The sequence below is a fragment of the Xyrauchen texanus genome, chromosome 32 (genome assembly GCF_025860055.1).
Source record: "Xyrauchen texanus isolate HMW12.3.18 chromosome 32, RBS_HiC_50CHRs, whole genome shotgun sequence".
NCBI lineage: Eukaryota > Metazoa > Chordata > Actinopteri > Cypriniformes > Catostomidae > Xyrauchen > Xyrauchen texanus.
The window spans coordinates 32176995-32200233 of record NC_068307.1 but is presented as its reverse complement, the minus strand read 5'-3'; the positions used below and the strand labels follow the sequence as shown (position 1 = coordinate 32200233).

The 23239-nt window shown below is 40.3% G+C and overlaps 1 protein-coding gene across 1 annotated transcript in view; it reads right to left on the bottom strand.

Moving 5' to 3' along the window:
• The window catches only part of LOC127625734 (multiple epidermal growth factor-like domains protein 6), a 121812-nt gene that overhangs the window by 42803 nt on the left and 55770 nt on the right, over positions 1-23239 (bottom strand). The window contains exons 5-6 of the mRNA XM_052101099.1: positions 14861-14980; positions 1981-2103 (exon numbers count right to left, since the gene is read on the bottom strand). Coding sequence (XP_051957059.1) covers positions 1981-2103; positions 14861-14980 — 243 coding nt within the window. The remainder of the gene's footprint in view (positions 1-1980; positions 2104-14860; positions 14981-23239) is intronic.

Below are 23239 nucleotides of genomic sequence, written 5' to 3'. Positions count from 1 at the left end.
GTACCTTTCACGTCCCAGATTTCCACACATTTTTGCAAAATGGAGAGTGTGTTGATTTGTTGAAATTGGCCATCTTAATATCATTTTAATTTCACATAATTCCAATCGTAAAACACATCAGAAGACGGCATTGAAATGGAGTAGTAGCTAGTCTGCTCTGGGATTATTGGAAGAAATTGAATGGAATACAAAGGAGTGGTGGTGGCGTAGTGGACTAAAGCACATAACTGGTAATCAGAAGGTCGCTGGTTTGATCCCCACAGCCACCACCATTGTGTCCTTGAGCAAGACACTTAATCCAAGTAGTTCCGAGGGGGTTTGTCCCTGTAATAAGGTCATTGAAAGTCACTTTGGATAAAAGCGTCTGCCAAATGCATAAATGTAAATGAATACCTGGCAAAATAGAATAGAACAGGTGGCATATAAAGAGCCTGTAATGCTATATTACATTCGTGAATTTAAAATGTGGACAATCCGTTCACATTATGTAATTTTATTTGTCCCTCTGGAAAATATGTTGTGAAACACAGGGCTGCAGTGTCCGACCACCACATAAAAATGTCAACACTCCTCTTCACTTTGCTCAAAAATTTGCACAATTTTCTGGAGTCACTCAGCACACAATATCTTTGTCTTTCATGAAATTGAGGAAAACTTGAATCTCCTTATGACTACAAGTGTACCTCTCTGCAATGCTGTTTGTTGTGAGGATGCATGTGACATAATTCCTTCACATAATTAAATTAGTTGATGTCATTGTTCTTGACAAAACTTTCCAGATATTATTGTAGAAAACTGAAAATATTATGTTGACGCTTGTGAAATTTGATAGATAATTTGCATTTCCATAAGCTTTATTTTAATGCGCTAAACCATTTAGAAAAGGTTTTCCAAGACCTAAAGTCTCTCAAACACATCTCCCAAGCCATCTTGCTTACACTGTTTATATATTTTTGTGTTATAGATAGTGATCTGGTTTATATTCTCTGCCTGTCTGCCACATATAGATCTCGCAGTGATCCAAGTGTCTTCTGACTGCCAGATTCACTTACAGCTTAAACAAGACGCCGGGGAAAAATCATCTGTCTGAGAGTTCAGATATCTGGAAAACTTTAGCCCTCATGCACCCTTCACTCGTATAGTAAATTAACTGTAAAACTAGTCCATCATAACCATGTACAGAACACTGAGATGCTGTATTTTTCTCTGAGGTCTCTATAGGGGCCTGAAGCTTTTAGAAACTCTTGAAAATTCAGTTAGAGGTTAAAAAGAGCAAATCTCTTGTTAAAAGCTTAATCAAGCTGTCATACTTTTGTTTACACACTGCAACTCACTCTAATATTGTTAGACATGATCCCAAAAGCCATTTTCAACACTTCTGTAGCACTTTACTTTTTCCTAGGCGTCCACTTAAAATGTTAGTCACGGTTTCTTGCACCCAAACCAGTCATAATTTTGTTTTATTCCCATTTTTCTCCCTCTCACTGACCCTCACAATTACACAGGCTGTTTGGCTTACTGTTCCTTTAAGACTTGAATATGTAAATAATCTCTGTTAAGCTCACCTTTGCACAATGGCGTCATACTATGACTTTTGCAATATATGAATGTATCTTAAACCAAAATATATCTTAAATATTTGTAGTAGTCTGACAATTATGAAGGAAAATGTCAAATTTGTTAAAATCACACGCGGTCTTCCTTACATCGAACATTTCAAAAGAGCTAGAAAATCCTGTTTTCCTTGATATGATCACTTTTAAGTCATATTTAATAATAGGAAGTTAAAATTGCATAGCATTTAAAAACGTAAGTATCTATTAAACATCAGATGATGTTAATTTATGAGAATTTTCATTCAATATATGCTTAAGTATTTTGCATCCCATGAAAAGTATATAGTATATTTGGTTAAATTAAGTTTTTCTGTTTGCTGTTTGTCATGTTTATTTCACAGGTTGTGCTGATTGTGTGTCTTACCGATGCAGGTGCGTCCATCCACATGCAGTCGCGAGCCAGCGTTACACTGGCAGTGATACGTCCCCCTGGTGTTCACACATTTGTGCTGGCAGCCGCCATTGTGCACCTGGCATTCATCAATATCTGCAGGAGAAAGCACACATACACACATACACAGTTTAAAGCTGATGTCATTTTTCCCGTATCGCTGCTTAATATGCTAAATCTTTATATTAGGGGTTTTTAACTACAGTGCTTTGAAAAAGTATTTGCCCCTTCCTGATTTCTTTTATTTTTGTGTATTTTTCAGTCGAAATTCATTTAGATCTTCAAACAAAATATAACATAAAACAAAGGTAACCCAAAATACAGTTTTAAAATATATATAGATATATAGAAGCAAAAAAGTTATCCAACACCTATATCACCCATGTGAAAAACGAACTGCCAACTTAAACTTAAACTCCCATGTACGATGTTCTTTTTGTGGAATTCAGTGTTTGATTTACACCAGATGTAACGGGGCCCCTGTCTTCCAAACAGTTCCACTTTCGACTCATCAGTCCACAGGAACATGTGAAGGTGTTTTTTGTCTTTATGTTCTTCCTGGTTAACAGTGGTTTTCACCTCAACACTCTTCCATGGATGACATTTTTGACAAGTGTCTTTCTGACAGTGGAGTCATGAACAGTGACCTTTATTGGTGCAAGAGAGGCCTGCAGTTCCTTGGAACTGTGGTTCTTTGGAGTCCCAGAGCCCTTGAAATAGATTTGTAACCCTTCCCAGACTGATGTATTTCAATCACCTTTTTCCTCATCATTTCTGGAATTTTTTTCGACCATTGCATCGATTAGTCAAAAAGGTAAGAATCCCTCAGAAACCACAAAACATTGTGTGTTTATGCAACCCATTAATAATACTTGTTCTATTCCAACAACAGCCAAATCCGACACTAAATTCCGCTGAAAGTGTCAGGACACAATAAGTCAGGACATAAAATAATTAACAGGTAAGCCAAATCTATGAAAGAGAAAGAAATTGCATACTTCACGATGTGCATTAGCCAATGATCTAATATTAGAGCAGTAAAGAATGTTAACCAATAACAGTTATGATATAATAAAATAAAAAATGATACAAAATATTAAGATAGAAAAAAAGGGGGCCTGTGAGAAATGTACAAAAAAATTATTGTTCTAAACATGATGTGCACACAGATTGAAAAATAGTTTAAGCTATCAGCAAATTGTTGAAAATAGCCTTTTGATCAGAAGGGTAAAAATTATTTGCATGCTTAGTCTAATATTTTCTAGGCTACTAACTTAGAGCATTCATTTTTGATGAGCAAAAATAACGTCAACATGGTCAAGTGAAAGACGGGACCTGACTAGACGACAAAACAACATGGAACCTTCTGGCCAGTCTGAGGTCCTGAGATCGCTTGACCAGATTTTCATTAAGGATATATCTGTATTTTGCTGCTTTCACCTTTCCTTCAACCCTGACCAGTCCCCCAGTCCCTGCCGCTGAAAAACACCCCCCAAGCATGATGCTACCACCACCATACTTTTCACCGCTGGGATGGTATTACGCAGGTGATGAGCAGTGCCTGATTTCCTCCAGACATGATGCTTGAAATTGAGGCCAAACAGTTCAATCTTCATTTCATCAGACCAGAGAATCTTGTTTCTCACAATCTGAGAGTCCTTTAGGTGCTTTTTTTGGGGAGAGGCTTCCGTCTGGCTACTCTGCCATAAAGCCCAAATCGGTGGAGTGTTGCAGTGATGGTTGTCCTTCTGCAAGTTTCTCCCATCTCCACACATGACCTCTGGAGCTACACCAGAGTGACCATCAGGTTCTTGGACACCTTTCTTACCAAGGCCCTTCTCCCCTGATTGCTCAGTTTGGTCAGGCGGCCAGCTCTAGGAAGAGTCCTGGTTGTTCCAACCTTTTTTCATTTAAGAATTATGTAGGTCACTGTGCTCCAGGAACCCTCAATACAGCCGAATTGATTTTGTAGCCTTCCTCAGATCTGTGCCTCAACACAATCCGGTCTCTGAGCTCTGCAGGCAGTTCCTTTGACATCATGTCTTGGTTTTTGCTCTGATATGCATTTTCAGCTGTGGGATCTTATATAGACAGTTGTGTGCCTTTCCAAATCATGTCCAATCAATTGAGTTTTCCACAGGTGGACTTCAATCAATGTGTAGAAACATCCCAAAGATGATCCAGAGAAATGGGATGCACCGGAGCTAAATTTCAAGTGTCATAGCAAAGGGTCTGAATACTTATGTCAGCGTGATATTTCATATATATATATATATATATATTTAAAATAAAAAAAAATATATTGCAATTATTTGTTTGCCAAATAATCGTCAGCCAAATGTAATAATCCATCCAGCATTTTTTATGCGATATCCCAAATCCTGCATATATTATTTTGCATATATTAAGTTGGTTCCAATAAAAAACAATCTACTGGTCTGGGAAATGTTTGACATCATGAGTAAATATTCAAACTCCTTTCATCTAAACTCTGCCAAACCAACAACTGAGATTGCAAACAAACAAAGAACAAATGGCCATTTCTTTCACACGTTTGCCATGAAGATAAACAACAAATCACAAAATAAAAAGAACGACAGGAACAAACACATAGTTTGAACAGACTGATCTCACATTGAAATCGGAAACAGTAGGTTGACTTTTTCTTTAGCTGAAATTGGTCTGTATTTACCAAAATGTGAAACACTGCCCCCAGTGGCTTAAGTGGTAACTGCTGTTGTCATATGGGCACGTGTAATGTTTGAGGAAAAAATGCAACCTCCGAATCACTGATTATGTGAACATAATTTCTTCAATGCGGGATCTATACCTGGGTGTCCCATGCAGCTGATACAACACATTTCCATAAAACACGCTGGAGCCAATGCAAAAATGTCTGAGAGGAGATGGTGCTTATTGGGGAGTTGCATAATGTGGCCGATCCTAGGGTACCGTAAGTATCGAAAACAACATGCCAACTTCATGTGTGATTATGCAGCATTGAAGTGCTTTAGGTTCACGGACAGTTTTGTGACTTTCAAAGCTGAAAAGCTGATTTTAAAGAGTCATGCATGGCCCTGTTACTGATCTAAAATCAGTGTTTAGGCAGATATCCCATTGGCAAAGACACTGTCCTTAAACTAGTATGTGCTTTTTCTAATATAATCTGACTTTGAGTCTAATCTCCCATAAACTTCACAGGAAAATGACATATATGGTTGAGAATATGACTGTAACGGTTACAGTTGATACATTTGAACTGTTAAACATTTTCTACATACTCAAAAGGTAAACATTAGTTTGCTTATGTTTTTATTCACATCTGACACACCTGAGACAAAGCTGATCCTTAAAAATCATATGAGAACTCAGTTAAGTCTTCATAAGAATAAAAAATTTTTTTGACTAACATTGTAAAGGACCTCTTGCATATTCATGGCTGATCTATATAAGTTGGTCTTTTTTATAAATATTAAATGTAAATAGCAAATGTATAACAAAATGCCTATGTAGACATACAGTCTTTGTGCATTGCAGGACATCTTGTGATTATCGTTGCCCTCTGGCTTCCCATTCACCATAATTAAGATTGAAACATAGGTAAACAGTCAGCTGGTTACCATTACCATGTTTATGTACGGTTTAGTTCCAGCAATCCTACAGAATCAAAATTGAGCTCAGATGGCAAATTATATAAAAAGATTGTTAGCAGACATAAACAATTAAATTTTCTTTATGCAAACTAAAGACATTTGTCCAATACCTATTTGAACAAAAATGAACCTTTGTTTATTTTATAATGAAAACTTTTACATTCTATTTGACATATAGTGCAGGATTATAGCTGTTGATGGAAAAATCTGCTCTGATGTCATGAGGTGACAGTCAGTGTGTTTACATGCACAGTCATAATCGTGCTACATTCTTTATGCATCTTTCCAAGTGTAATGACCATCCGTAATGGAATATTTGAAGGAAGGACAACAAATATGGCGGGGTCAAATACATATTGTTTGGCACGAAGTTTTGGGAGCATGCATGCACACAACTCAGAGGTCAATTGTGGTCCGATTGACAAGTATACATGCTGGACAACGCCAGACTGCACTAGGATTATCTGGGTCTGTTAGTCCAACACAAAAATCAGACTTGATTTCAGATAAAAGCATTTAAGTAACATTTTACAGTCTAATCCAACTGAAATCAAGCTTTTAAAGTACATGTAAAGGTAGCAAGTAACAAAAAGCTCTTCATTAGCATATTAAGGATAAAAGCTTCCTCTAGCACTAACCCCGTCTTTGATTTCAGTTGAATTGGGGTGTCTGACATTGACCAGCTGTCAATTTTGTGACTGGCAGTTTCTTTCTGTAAGTCAAGTTATTATTTCAGTTACATGGGAACAGTTTATAATGCACAAAGGAAGTTGTGGGGCGGAGGGGTGCTGGGCATTACGGGCATGTCCGTAATTCTCTCTCTCTCGAACCATCGTCACCTGCCGCCTTTATCCCTCGCACGCCCCATCAGGCCGATTGGGGACCGGCCGTGCAACATTCTAGCCCGGCCCCGCCCCCCTCCACTCCACAGAAATATATGGAAAATTACTGTAAAGAATTCTCACATAAAACCCTACCCTTTGAAAATTTAGCACTCATCACAATAACAGGAAGAAATAAAGTTCAAAACACTCAATATTTGCAGTCTTTTTCAATTATATTGAACACACACAAACCAATAATTGTCCAACAAGCATAAGAGTTCAACCATTCAATAACAACAAAACATTTTGCATGCCCAATTCCCAATGTGCTCTAGGTCCTCGTGGTGGAGTGACTCGCCTCAACCCAGGTGGCAGAGGATGAATCTCAGTTCCCTCCGCGCATCTTATCACGTAGCATGTTGAGCGCGTTACCGCAGAGACCTAGCTTGTATGGAGGTTGACGCTATTCTCCGCGGCATCCATGCACAACTCACCAAGTGCCCCACCGAGAGTGAGAATCACATTATAGTGACCATGAGGAGGTTAACCCAACGTCACTCTACCCACCATAGCAACCGGGCCAATTGGTTGCTTAGGAAGCCTAACTGGAGTCACTCAGCACACCCTGGATTCGAACTTGTGACTCCAGGTGTGGTATTCAGCATCTTTACTTGTTAAGCTACCCAGGCCCCTCTCTAGAACAGTCTTGTAGTTAAGGGGTCCTAACTTCTGCACTATCCTAAAGGGTTCTTGCCATTTTGGAGCAAGTTTGACAGTAAAAGATTTCTCTGCCTTAGAGTAAGGGTGAGAGCGTAACCAGACTCTGTCATTCTCCTCATACACAACTTCTCTTCGTCTCTTGTCATAATTATTTTTTTATCGTTGTCAAGCTGTATTCAATCTTTTTTCAACATATTCCTGCATCTGACTTAATGCCGACATTTTCCCATAGCAATGATCGTCAGGAGAAACATCTTGTGGTTGCAGCAGTACATCCATGGGACCTCTGAGGGAGCGATGAAGATTTAGCTCAGCTGGTGTTACTCTTGTGGACTCATGGACAGAGGTATTAAATGCAAACCTGAAATCTGGTAGGAGATTATTCCAGTTAATGTGGTCGTCACTGACATAAGAGGCCACCATAGTTTTAAGAGTTTGGTTAACTCTCTCAGTGAGATTTGTCTGAGGATGATAAGCAGTTGTAATCTTCTGTCCAATGCTCCACTATTAGTTGGTGGTAGGGCTGTCCACAGGTGCTCTGGATAAGGCATCTGAAACCATTTTATATTTACCTTTCCTGTACTCCACTGTAAAGGTAAATTCTTGGAGACTAATTTCCCATGAATAATGAGTGTTAGGCTTCTGAGTGTTAAAGACCCATACCAAGGAAGAATGATCAGTAGCCACAGTGAAGAATTTTCCTTCCAGGTAATATCTCCATTTTCCTAGAGCACACAGGACAGATATGTGAAATGGTATTATGATGGTGAATGACAGCGTCACAGTTTGTTCCTTCTTAGAGTTTGTAGGGCTTATTGGCGGTGTCTCTCATGTTTTGTTTGCAGAGAAAGCAGTGTACAAGCACCAGTCATGCTATAGACACCTGCTGTTTGCAATCATATGGATCTAAACAGTAAAGACTGAGGGATTGAAGGAATTATTTCCTCTTAGTGGGAGAGTCCTGGAATTTACTGCCAAACCAACAAGAATCAGCAGGTTGTGAGTTTGAATCCCACATTCATTTGATTTGAGTCAGGCAGCAAACAATTTTGTATTAAAAACTTAAATGTTAGAATAGCTCCAAAATGTAATATTCCGAGTTAGACAATGTTGGTATATTTCGGCATGTGTAGAGATCAGGGGCTTTGTTACAGGAACATCTTATCTGTTAATAACCATGACAATTTCTGCAAGGATCCATATAAATTCTGTCAGTGAGATAGGAGAAAGAACTGAAATCTGATTTGGCAACTTTCAACAAATCATCCTTTTGATTAAAAGACTTGCATTAAAATGTCACTCAACTCTGAAAATTGCCATGCAGTAGCTAAAACATGAGATGAAGCAATTTTAATTGTTACGAGAGCCCTCAAACCCCCAGTTTCTGGATTTGAGTTATGGTTCAGCTTCTCTCAGGGTTCAAGGTAACCCACATGATAGAGTAATACTTTAAGTATGCATGCTGATTCTAAGCCACTGGTTTATCTGTGAGCCGAAAAGTCTCAGTCCAGGAAAGCTGAAAGACCATTGCATTCCATGTACAGAGCCATGTACCTACTGCTATTTAATTTGGGTTTTAATTGAATTACCAATAACTGTTTCCATGCATTGGTGAAATCATTTGGTTTGGCTTCTCTTGAAAATCTGGAACATTTCAACAGAGTTTAAAGTTGAGGTGCACCTCGAGAAGATCAATGCACAGAGTCAGTGAAGGAAATTCTTGACAGTGTTTTAAATTGCCATTACAAATGTTGAAGACAAGCGATCTCATATCGCAAACATGATGATGTAGTATATTGATGACTGTGGAAGACTATATAAATATGTGACATTTAAAAAATTATTTGTGTAATTTGCTAAGGCAAGCACCGCTATTACTATTGCTCATACAGTACTTGGGGGTTAGGGATTTGCTTAAATTATTATTAGTAGAAGTAAACTTTGGCATGTAACTTGTCCCCAGAACACCCTCGCAACTACACATCATTGTTCTAGAAACCACCTTGAACATGTTGGCAACCACGTGAACATGTTGGCAACCATGTCAACATCCTAGCATCCAGAACACCTAGAAACCTCCTTGAACACCCTAGCAACTACACATCAATGTCCTAGCAACCACCTAGAACACCTTAGCAACCACATTAACATCAAAGAAACCACCCAAAACACCTTAGCAACCACACATCAACATCCTAGCAACTAGCTTAAACACCCAATCATCTGCAAAACAGCACACTAAAACCCACCCAAAATATGCTAGTAACTACAGCCATGGCCAAAAATATTTGCAGTGACATAAATTTTGTGTTTTGCAAAGTTTGCTGCTTCAGTATTTGTAGATATGGGGTATTACTGGAAAACGATGATAAGCATTCCATAAGTTTTAAAGGCTTTTATTGGCAAAAACATTCAATATATGCAAAGAGTCAATATTTACAGTGTTGACCCTTGTTCTTCATAACCTCTACAATTCGCTCTGGCATGCTGGATATCAGCTTCTGGGCCAAATCTTAACTGATGGCAATTCATTCTTGACTTATTAGTGCTCGCAGTTGTTTTGGGCTTCTGCTTGTTCACTCGCCTTTTGAGGATTGACCACAGGTTCTCTATGGGATTAAGATCTGGGGAGTTGCCTGGCCACGGATCCAAAATTTCAATGCTAAGATCTACGAGCCACTTCATTATCACTCTTGACTTGTGACATGGTGCTCCATCATGCTGGAAAATGCATGGACCATCACCAAATTGCTCCTGGATCGTTGTGAGAAGTTGCTCTTGCAGGACGTTATGATACCATTCTTTATTCATGGCAGTGTTTTTGGGCAGAATTGTGAGAGAGCCCACTCCCTTGAATGAAAAGGAACCCCACACATGGATGGTCTCAGGTGCTTCACTGTTGGCATGACACAGGACTCATGGTAGCGTTCATCTTTACGTCTCCATACTATCAATTTTCCAGATGTCCCAAACAGACAGAAGGGGGCTTCACCAGAGAAAATAACTTTAAACCAGCCCTCTGCTGTCCAATCCTTGTACTTCCTGTAGAATTTCATTCTGTCCTTGATGTTTTTCTTGGAGAGAAGTGGCTTCTTTCTGCCCTTCTTGACACCAGGCCATTGTCCAAAATTCTTCGCCTCACTGTGCGTGCAGATGCACTCACACCAACCTGCTGCCAATATTGAGCTCTGCACTGATGGTGACACGATTCCGTAGCTGACTCCTCAGGAGGAGACTGTCCTGGCACTCTGGGATGTCCTGAAGCCTTCTTCACTGCAGTTGAAACTCTCTCCTTGAAGTTCTTGATGATCCTGTAAATGATTATTTCAGGTGCAATATTCTTTGCAGCAATTTCCTTGCATGTGAGGCCATTTTGATGCAAAGCGACGATAATAATAATAATAATAATTCCTTCCATTTATATAGCGCTTTTCTAGGCACTCAAAGCGCTTTACATAGTATAGGGGGAATCTCCTCAACCACCACCAGTGTGCAGCATCCACCTGGATGATGCGACGGCAGCCATAGTGCGCCAGAACGCCCACCACACACCAGCTATTGGTGGAGAGGAGAGAGTATAGTTATGTAGCCAATTCAGGGATGGAGATTAATACGATGCCATGGTAGATAGGGGCCAATGGGGGGTATTTGGCCAGGACACCGGGGTTACACCCCTACTCTTTACGAGAAGTGTCCTGGGATTTTGAATGACCACAGAGAGTCACATCGATGGCTGCACATCTTTCTTTAGAGGTAACCATTGCTAACAATAACACAATGATTAGAAGCACTTCTTCCCTCCTTTTATAGCAATCAGTCTGCTCTTATAATCCAATCAGAATGTTAGAGTGATTTCACTTGACTAGTACTCATTCACACTTTCCCAGGTGCTGCTGATATGATTAGTGAAATGATGTTAGCTGGTCATTATGTTCCAGGGTCAAAAAACACTGAAATTTGGGTTTTTGTGATAAAGTTAATTTCTTTGGCCAATTAAGCTTTTTGCAATTATTTAAAATGCATCTGATCACAATAATCTAGAAACAATGTGAATCAACACCACAACAACTGAAGCAGAAAACTTTGCGAAACACAAAATTTATGTCACTGCCAATACTTTTGGCCACGGCTGTACACATCAACGTCCTTGAAACCACCTAGAACCCACTCGCAACCAAACCAATTTCCAAGCAACCACCTTGAAACCCCTTAGTAACCACACATCAATGATGTAGCAACCACATAGCAACAACCTGGCATCACAATAGCATCGTGGATTCAAGTTTTGCACAAACAAACAGTATTTACATTTTCCACAGAACAAATTTGCCACAATACACACAAGACAAAGCGTGAGCCACCCTGTCATGATTTACAGACGGAATTAAGTAATAATAAATATTTATTCTAGTGATCTGTGGTTGCCAAGAGGATGCAAATGTCTGCAGACTTGAAACAGTATGGGAGCACAAGTTTTTATTCCCTCAAATTACCCTAAAAAAACATCACCCTACCATCCATCCATCCATGAAAAGGGAATTCAATGGACTTCTCAGGTTTCATAGTTATTAATTTGCATAAATCATTATGATAAAGGCATAAATCGATAAGGAAGCTGGCAGTTTCATATTGTATCTGTGCAATCTGTATATTTTTGCATTGCATAAAAATATGTGAAGCATAATTTTGCTTTTATATTGTATGAAACATTTACAAGAGCTGAAACATCAGAAAGATAAATAAATCTCACAGTGGCATTTCTCAGATGGATATGAATATCCACTGATCAGTGTGTTCTCCTGGGGCCAAACATATTGCAGTCAAACATTCACTGAAATCCTTCTATATACAAGCAGAGAAACTTGCATTTTTTTTGCATTCTTCAGTGTATTTGAGGATTTTCTGAGCAACATAATTTGTTCGTTGATTAGGCCATAGCATAAATAAATGAAAAATAGTTTTTTGCAGAATTTCTTTGCAAAATTAGCAGAAATGGTCACTGAACTATTAAGTGAACGAATCTGAACATTGAGTCACTTTTATGAAACAAAATCCTAATCAATAATGCTGCACTCACATCATATTGGAATTACTTTAACAAGACAACTAGGGGATTCTACAAATAAATTAGGGCCCCTATTTTAAGAGTGCTAGCGTTAAGCCCAACGCAATGCTTTAAGTCATAAGCGCAACGTCAATGGGCATGTCCATGAAGTTTTGGTATTTTCATGTAAGCATGTGCTAAGTCTAGGCGCAAGTGGGTTTGGCAAAAGGCCCACGCAACGCGCAAATGGGATCAAGTGCAATTTAATTCTGAGTTTCTTCTCTGAGTATTCCACCATCTGCGTCCTATTATACGGTAAATTCCCTCAAGCGCCAGTGATATAAACAAAGCCAGTACATTCATAAGAAGTTGGTAGTGTAAATGGACTGTGTGCACTGAATTAGAAGAATTGAAAATAATGATCTTTTGTGCATTAACTGTGTCCTTGTTGAATTAATTTGGATGTATAATCTGTTAAATTATAGAGAATGTTAATAATTTTCATCTACTGACACACAAATCATAGCTATTATTAACAGTGATTGATGCACTTCACTTCTACTGGTCGATTTTGAAAAATGATATTCATATATTGAAACATTAAAAAATGTAACCAAAAATCTTTCACATATATCTTCCTTTTGGAAGATATAAGTGACAAACACAAAGTTATATATTATTCCTCCAATGGCAATGATTTTGAGGAACAAATACTTTATTGGAGACACAGTGTGCACTTTGCAGGATCTTTCGCTATATATTTTCATTATGAGTCACCTGTTTGCATGCTGGTGTTTTGAATTCAGCTTTGCAAAGAAACACTCTCTTTAGCATCCTCCTTCTGTTCTTTCCATTTCTCTCTCAACCATCTGTTTTGTAAAGGTGTGATACTATAAAGTGTGCAACACACATCTTGAACATATACAATAAAAAGAGAATAATGTGATGCATGTTATAACACAATATGCAGTCTTTACTGTTATTTATATATACACTCACCTAAAGGATTATTAGGAACACCATACTAATACTGTGTTTGACCCCCTTTCGCCTTCAGAACTGCCTTAATTCTACGTGGCATTGATTCAACAAGGTGCTGAAAGCATTCTTTAGAAATGTTGGCCCATATTGATAGGATAGCATCTTGCAGTTGATGGAGATTTGTGGGATGCACATCCAGGGCACGAAGCTCCCGTTCCTCCACATCCCAAAGATGCTCTATTGGGTTGAGATCTGGTGACTGTGGGGGCCATTTTAGTACAGTGAACTCATTGTCATGTTCAAGAAACCAATTTGAAATGATTCGAGCTTTGTGACATGGTGCATTATCCTGCTGGAAGTAGCCATCAGAAGATGGGTACATGGTGGCCATAAAGGGATGGACATGGTCAACAACAATGCTCAGGTAGGCCGTGGCATTTAAACGATGCCCAATTGGCACTAAGGGGCCTAAAGTGTGCCAAGAAAACATCCCCCCACACCATTACACCACCACCAACAGCCTGCACAGTGGGAACAAGGCATGATGGATCCATGTTCTCATTCTGTTTATGCCAAATTCTGACTCTACCATCTGAATGTCTCAACAGAAATCGAGACTCATCAGACCAGGCAACATTTTTCCAGTCTTCAACTGTCCAATTTTGGTGAGCTCTTGCAAATTGTAGCCTCTTTTTCCTATTTGTAGTGGAGATGAGTGGTACCCGGTGGGGTCTTCTGCTGTTGTAGCCCATCCGCCTCAAGGTTGTGCGTGTTGTGGCTTCACAAATGCTTTGCTGCATACCTCGGTTGTAACGAGTGGTTATTTCAGGCAAAGTTGCTCTTCTATCAGCTTGAATCAGTCAGCCCATTCTCCTCTGACCTCTAGCATCAACAAGGCATTTTCGCCCACAGGACTGCCGCATACTGGATGTTTTTCCCTTTTCACACCATTCTTTGTAAACCCTAGAAATGGTTGTGCGTGAAAATCCCAGTAACTGAGCAGATTGTGAAATACTCAGACCGGCCCGTCTGGCACCAACAACCATGCCACGCTCAAAATTGCTTAAATCACATTTCTTTCCCATTCTGACATTCAGTTTGGAGTTCAGGAGATTGTCTTTACCAGGACCACACCCCTAAATGCATTGAAGCAACTGCCATGTGATTGGTTGATTAGATAATTGCATTAATGAGAAATTGAACAGGTGTTCCTAATAATCCTTTAGGTGAGTGTATGTATGTATATATATATATATATAGGACTTTATGCATTTGGACCCGCTCAAGTGTCAAGCGCCCCTCCCCGTCACACCAGATCTGCTGCTCTGTAAACAAGAGACACGACGCAACAGCCGAAGACAGCCATCTAGCGTATGTTTACATAAACAAACAAAAACTAAATATGCAGAAAGTGTTTTCCTATTCATCATATTTTTTTTTTTCATATTTTCATTTTCTCTTTATTTATTTCACCCTATTTAGAGTATTTTCACTATAGTCTATTTTAATTCTTTAAGTAGATAATGATATGCTCATTATCTTGCCAGTAATGCTTTGTTGACTATGACTCTGAGAGAGAAAGAGAGAGAGAGAGAGAGTGCAGACACCAATAGCTAATTAGTAGGACTCACCCTGGCAGCTCTTTCCATCTTTGAGCTGTTGACCTGCGGGACACTTGCAATAGAAACTGCCGATGGTGTTACAGCACAGAGATTCACAGCCACCATTGGTCTCCTCACATTCATTCACATCTGACAGAGAGAGAAAAAAGACATTCTAAGCGACAGATGCAGGTCATTAACGGATGTGCAACAATTTGGAGATTTTTAACAACCGTTTCCATTTGTCTCCAAATTATAATAATGCTCTAAAAACTCTCAAAACGCTACATAGCAACACCACTAGTATGGTGGTTGCAACTTATGTACAGTATTTTTGTTGATAGCAAAGAATTAAAGCTGAAGTATGTAATTTCTGTGCCAATAGTGCCACCAAACAGAATTGCAAAAATAAACGTTATCAAAACAGCTTCCTGAATAGGCCCCTTGTCTGCCATTGGTCAAACAAAGAGATAGTCCCACCCCCAACTCACACCATTGGTTGAGTAACATTATTGACAGCGACCCGCATCTAAGCGAGTTTACAGTTGTCTCTGCATATTAAACTGGGATTGGAGAAAGTATTTTAAAACAGAACAAGTTATATACTTTATATATACTTATATATATATATATAGTTTCACAACATAATTTTAAACTTCACCTTATTTGATTTCAAGGGTAGAAATACATGGCTATACTAAAACCATAATATCCTGTTTCCATGCACAATCATTCCATCTAAAAAACAACCCAAAATACTCTGGATTAAAAGAGATTTCAACTGGTCCATGACAGTGTGTTGGCAATGAGTCACTCATGAGTGTAATTTATAGGTTCACTTTAACTGCATTTAAAATGTTTGTATTATTTAGTTAAAGGTAAAGAAATCTGGGGAAATCCTCCTGAAATTGCAGCTACACTTGATGTTTGTCAGTTTCCATAACTGAAGGGGACACTTTGAACATTAAAATTGTTAAAAACTGATTTGCACAAGACATGCTGATGATGTGACTGAGGAATATTTTGGAATTTGACTGACACAGTTAGTGACCCCAAACCTCTCTGAGTTCATTGAAAATTTTATATCTGTAAAACCATGTAGTTTATATCATTTTCCAGCAGGCAAATCAGCTTAACAGTGAGTTCCCTATCTGTCACTCACTCGACGTTGTGTCGATGAGTTGACACTAGTAGTCACCCTTGGGAGCCCAGAAATCTCTGATCTTTGAGAAAAGGCCAATGAGAATTGGCATGTGGGATTTGCATGCCACTCCCCCGGACAAACGGGTATAAAGGAGTGTCGCCTGCAAACACACGTTCAGATTTCTTCGACAGCAGAGCAGAGCTTCTATATATATATATATATATATATATATATATATATATATATATATATATATATATATATACACACACACACACACACACACACACACAAATAAAAGTGTAGATTTTCCTCTAAAAGAGAAAGCTTCTTTTTCAAGACACCACTTCGTTTTGGGGTTTTCCAGGTTGTGATTGTTACCTCTCCACTTCCCACAACCACTGTCGCTGCCTCTAGTGTTTGGCACTCCCCATGCAGGGACAGCGCTTGTGGACGGGTCATGCTCTCATGCATGATTTTGGCTTGGGGGCATGGCTCGCGATCCCCCTGGGATGGCAGATCAGAACTCTCCGACTCGGCCACGCGATTCAATTCACTAGGCACCCGCCAAGGTCCAGCGGCATCCGTTTCACTACGGTGAGAGGCGAGAACGCCGTTGCTCTGTGTGCAGAGATTGCCTCCCTCCTGCAGAAGGATGTGATAAGAGCCTGTCCCTCCAGCCGAGATGAAGGGCTCCTACTTCATCGTACTCAAAAAAGGCGGCGGGTTGCGGCCAATCTTGGACCTGTGAGTCTGAATCGGGCTTTGCATAGACTCCCGTCCAAGATGCTGAAATGCATCTTAGCAAGCGTCCGGCATTAAGGTTGGTTCACTTCGGTAGATCTGAAGGACACGTACTTCCATACCAGTATGAGGTCCTCCCCCTCGGTCTGTCACTGTCACCTTGCGCCTTCACAAAAGGTCCCAGAGGCAGCCCTTGCCCCGTTAAGGGAAGTGGGCATCCGCATTCTCAACTATCTCGACGACTGGCTACTTCTAGCTCACTCGTGGGACACGTTGTGTGCACACCTGGTGCTCAGCCACCTCAGCCGCCTGGGGCTTCAGGTCCACCTCAGCCGCCTGGGGCTTCAGGTCCACCTCAGCTGCCTGGGGCTTAGGGTCAACTGGGAAAAGAGCATGCTCTCCCCGGTTCAGAGCATCTCTTTCTCAGTATGGATTTAGACTCTGTCTCAATGACAGCATGCCTCACCAACGAGCGTGCGCAGCCAGTGCTAAACTGTCTGCGTACACTCAGACAGAATGCAATGGTCCCACTGAAACCCTTTCAGAGGCTCCTGGTTCATATGGCATCCTCAGTGACTGTTACGCAGTTCGTGTTGATGCATATGAGACCACTTCAGCACTGGCCTCAGACCAGAGTCGAGAGACGAACATGGTGCCACGGCATGCACCACGTTCACGTCACGCAGGCTTGTTGCCATCTGTTCAGCCCCTGGCCAGGCCTAGTGCAATGGGCACGCAGTCTCTGGCCCTTGGCTACGTTGGCACATCAACTGCCTTGAGTTGTCGGCGGTACTACTTGCCCCGAGGAGGATATTGCTATTGATCCGGGACAAGCATGTGTTGGTCCGGACGGACAACACTCGTCGAATGTCACAACTCATCTTCTCCTCTGGAGTCAGCTGTGGCTCAAGTCGCTGCGAGTCACTCACATCCAGGGCCACCTCAACAGCACAGCGAACGCACTGTTGCTGCAGGTCACACTCAGGCGAGAGTGAAGACTCCAACCTCAGGCAGTCCAGCTGATTTGGAGTCGATTCGGCCAAGCACAGGTAGTCCTGTTCGCCTCCCCAGAATCCTCCCACTGTCCGCTCTGGTACTCACTGGCCGAGGCTCACCTCAGCACTGATGCCCTGGCGAACAGCTGGCCCTTGGGGCTACGCAAGAGCACGTTTTCCCCAATGAGCCTACTTGCAAAGAAGTTGTGCAATGTCAGGGAGGACAAGGAGCAGATCCTTCTAGTGGCCCCTTATTGGCCCCCCCGGACTTGGTCATATTCCCCTACCCAGAAATTCCCCTGAGGAAAGACCTTCTTTCTCAGGGACAGGGCACCATCTGGCACCTGTGACCAGACCTCTGGAATCTTCATGTCTGGCCCTTGGATGGGATGCAGAAGACTTAAGTTGCCTACCAGCCAGTAGACATGGTAGACACGGTCACTCAGGCCAGGGCCCCCTTAACGAGGGGCCTGTTGACCTGAAATGTCATCTGTTCACTAAGTGGTGTTCTTTCAGATGCGAAGCCCCCCATAGATGCGCAGTCGGATCAGTGCTTTCCTTTCTGCAGGAGAGGTTGGAGGAACAGCTGTCCCCCTCCACCTTGAATGTGTGTAGCCGCTACATCGGCACATCACGATGCAGTAGAAGGTAAGTATTTGGTGAAGCATAACTTGATATTCGGGTTCCTGAGAATCCCTCGTGGGATCTCTCGGTGGTCCTTCTGGGCCTTCGGAGATCTCCATTCGAGCCCTTTAAGTCAGCCGAGTTAAAGGCGCTCTCCTTAAAGACCGCCCTCCTGACTGCGCTCACCTCCATCAAGAGGGACCTGCAGGCGTTCTCTGTCAGTGAACTGTGCCTAGAGTTCGGTCTGGATTAATCTCACGTATCCTGAGACCCCGACCGGGCTACATGCCCAAGTTTCCCATGACCCCTTTCAGGGATCAGATGGTGAACCTGTAACGCTGCCCATGGAGGAGGCAAACCCAGCCTTAACGCTGGCCAGGTCTTTGGCTCGGCTCCTCAGTGCAAAATCTGAATGTGTCTTTGCAGGCGACACTCCTTTATACCCGTATGTCCGGGGGAGTGGCATGCAAATCCCACATGGCAATTCTCATTGGCCTTTTCTCAAAGATCAGAGATGTCTGGGCTCCCAAGGGTGACTCCTAGTGTCAACTCATCGACACATGGTCTCATTGCCTCCATCAGGGAACGGAGGTTACATCAGTAACCAAGACGTTTTCATCATTCATTCAGGTTTCAATGCAGATGTTTAAAAAGAACTTTAATACACTTCCTGCATGCAGCTCTCACACACACATGCAGATGTGTAGGAGAACATTTTTTGTTGGTTTCCCAAAACCTTATTTCAATTAATGTCTCACCACAACAAATTGGCCCCTAAAGAGCCATGCGATGTGTGTTGGGAGTCAGGAAGTAAACAACATAATAAAACACATAATGAAAATGAGTGAATGGAATTCCTGCCCAAGGTGATCTGCTGCTCACTACAGGAAGACTGTGATATGTACGTATGTTATTTCAAAAATGAGCACATTCTTGAGAACTTGACAACCTATTTGGACATTTATAAGTGTTCCAAAAAGGTAATATTAGAGGCAAAATATGTAAAAGTTTTTGAAAGGTAGTAAAGAAATATTTAATGTGTATAATTCGCCAGTCACCCACCTGTTGACGCGTTGAGCTCTCATACAAGCGGCAATATTTGATGACTTGGGAGTGAGATTGTAAACTGTCATTTTTCGTGATAAAAGGCTCCTGGGGCATATAACATCAATAAATTATATTAAAAAAGTTTAAGTATTGAATTGGGATTTTGTTACACCAAACAAGGCAAACGAATATACTATATGTGATTAGAAACATTTAAGATGAAACATCTAATTTCAACAATAAAATATCTTCTTTTGTTATGTATGTGTTTGTGAGAATATAGTGTGATAAATAATAACTCGTTAGTTTACCCAAAATGATCATTCTGTCATGATTTCTTCACCTTCATCTAGTTCCAAGCCATATGCAGAATGTAAGAAACCATGTTTAATGCTTAAACATTTCCACATGAATACATTCATGTATTTCCACATGAATACATAAGCCACTTTGAACAAGCTTCTTTCATGCACTCAATCCACAACAGATGTCAAGATCCCAAGAAATAGCCAAGTATACGTATGTCTTTGACATACATGTTACATGTAAAAATTGTTGCTTGATTGTCGCGTTTTTGCATATAACTTCACAAAAAATAAACAGAACTTTACTTAGAGGAGGTGACTATGTTTAAAACGAGCCCCGACACAACATAAATCAGATGGATAGATCATTAGATAATCCACATGAAGCACAATGTGCACACAGCATATAATGTGCTATCTGGGTAAAAATACGTAATCTTTCCTGGCTCAGATTTTATCGAAAATTATGTAGTAGGTTGACCAGTGTCATGGAACGCTAAACCAACTGTATTAGGATTCAGAGCACTGCAACCAGAGGTGAAGTAATCCAAATATGGGCAGAGAGAATCGTTCACTGTAATTACATATGGACATGTAGTAGTCTACATGGTCCCAAGTACATGACACAGACTCAATGATTTCTCAAATGACACAGAAAGGAACTGAATGAGATCTCATTACTCATGCCTGCATACTTTGGCTTGTGTTGGGGATGTTTTTGGATTCAGGAATAAAAATCTTTTGAAATGATTTGTCATATCAACACAAAATTGATACTTATGTACAGCTACCTTATTTACACCCTGAGATATATAATGGCAAATTAGAAAAATAAGAAAAAAAGTGTTATTGTTTTTTGTGATTTCTCAGCCGTTTCTTATGCTGAGATTATCAGGGGTCGGCAACCTATGGCACGCGTGCCAGCACTGGCACCCGGAGGGGTATTCACTGGCACACCAGCAACAGCGAGAGAGGAGTAGTCTGTTTTATTCATATAAATTCCGCACCTGCATTCCAATCTACATCTTGATGTAATCCTTCATGATCACACAGCATGTTTTCTTGAGCTGAATGGGAGACTAAACAAAAAGTTAAAATGTGATGAGATAGCATTATACCCAACAGACTCGTGCAGTGCGTGCATGCCATTAACACATCGAATGGCTTACCGGCAGCGCTTCAGGTTCAGTTAATTACTAAGTAAATGTGCCCGCTTTGCTTCAGTCATGCTGCGCGGATGACAGCCTACATTCTGTGTTTCATTTGTTTCTTTCTGCTTTCAGAACAACATGTGATGTACCACTATTACTCTTTCAGATTTCCAATCCAGCATCAGGTACACCCTCCTTACCATTCACACTGAAAATTACATTAAAAGAGTCTAATCAAAATATAAATTAAACCTGGAAATAAAGTTTTAGGATTTTGTAGGTGTGATTCACTGAAAATGGCTAAATAGTTGATCAGCTTATGATAAGCAAATGGCTTGCACGCAGCATGAGTCTCGTCACACTTTAACAGTGTTTAGTCTCCCATTCAGCTGATGAAAACATGCTGCGTGATCACGAGGAAGGATTACATCAAGAGGTAGATTGAATGCAGGTGCGAAAAACTTGCTCTGCTCTCATAGTTGCTTGTGTGCTAATAATTACCCCTCTGTCTGATTTTGAAAAAAGTAATATGACATAATGTAAAAAATATTTAAGATTCCACACAAAGTGATCAGTAATCAAATAAGCAAATTTGTGACATTAATTGTAACTCATTTAGTACAAAAGGACAGGTTTTCTTTCATTAAATCATTCAAGATGCTCCGTGAAAATTCACATGCAGGATCATGATTATATCATAATCATCGGGTTTTCACTCAAACTGTTATGCTGATAACATCATATATGTAATAAAAAAATAAATAAAAGTTTCAATTAGAAAAATGCAAAATAGAAACATTTTCACAAGTGGACTCAAACTTCGGAATGTACATACAGCTCTGGAAAAACTTAAGAGACCTCTTCAAATGCTTCCTAAAATCAGTATCTCTACACAGGGGCGGACAGTCCATAGGGAGAACTGGAACTTTTCCCGGTGGGCCGGCCGAGAAATGGGATGAACAGGCCGCGATAAGCTGAAGGGGTCATGAAAAGGCTGAAGAGGGCCGCAAAACGGTGCCACGATATTCCATTCCAGTGTTTGATGAATTCCTGCTTGAATCTTTGTGCCAGGAGTGGCATAACGTCAGTAATGTGAAAGGCTGGTGGAAAACGTGCAAAGACACATGAAAGCTGGGATTGAAAATCAGGGTTATTCCACCAAATATTGATTTCTGAACTCTTCCTAAGTTAAAACATTAGTATTGTGTTGTTTAAAAATGAATATGAACTTGTTTTCTTTGCATTATTCAAGGTCTGAAAACACTGCATTTAAAAAAAGTTTTTTTATCTGTTGTAATTTTCTGCAAATAAATACTCTAAATTACAATATTTTTATTAGAAATTTGGGAGAACTGTTGTCAGTACTTCATAGAATAAAACAAAAATTTTAATTTTAATCAAACACATACCTATAAATAATAAATCCAGAGAAACTGAACATTTGGAGTGGTCTCTTAAGTTTTTCCAGAGCTGTATATATGGGGAGTTTTCCAAACGGCATTTTTGCGCCCTTGAAGGGCACTTCGGGAAGGGGACATCACTCGAAGGGTCGTTACAAACAAAAATAAGAAAGCACATTTTTTCACAAAAGGCCCTTTTACAAAAGAATTTTGTGATGCTACAATCAAATTGTAATGCCATACTTTCTTTACAGAGCCCACATCAAGAGCTTTGTCCTTTTTAGTGAGTAGGGCATTGGGACAATCACTTGCAATTTGTAGGGGGGGTTGGATGTTGGCACACCCATTAACTAGGAAAATAAAAAAATGGCACTCCATGTCAAAAAGGATGCCGACCCCTGACCTATATAATTAAAACATCTAAAAAGTTTTCTTTACAATGATACCAAATATTTTACCCTCCTTGTTTTGTAAGGAAAATCTTTAAAAACACCTTCAGAGCTTAAAGGGTTAAAGTGAGGAACTATCAGCTGCATTTCTATTGAAAAGATAGAGGGCTGTCTTCATTAAAAAATGGTTTGTTGTGAAAGAGCAACACTCCTTCAATGCTGCAAATTCTCACCCTGTGACATCGTTACCATATTTAAACCTTGTTAAATCGAATTAATTCCATTATATTCAACCATAATGAACTTAAACCAGACATAAATCAATATTTCACAACATAATGCCACCCTGCACGTTTAATCCTCTGCATCCAGACTGTAACGTCAACAATGAAATGGAGTGGAACCACATTCCTTTCCTGAGAGGTCATGACATTTTTTATGACCCCAGGTCAACCTGCAGGTCAAAGACATGAAAGAGGTGCCCTGAGGAGGGGACAGTGTTTTCTTCCGTCAGGGGTTCCTGCTTTAGGACACACACCTGCTGTTCACAGTTTCCTTTAAGGGAAGTACCGGCAGCATCCAGTGTCAGTAAGGTCAGAGGTCATGTCCG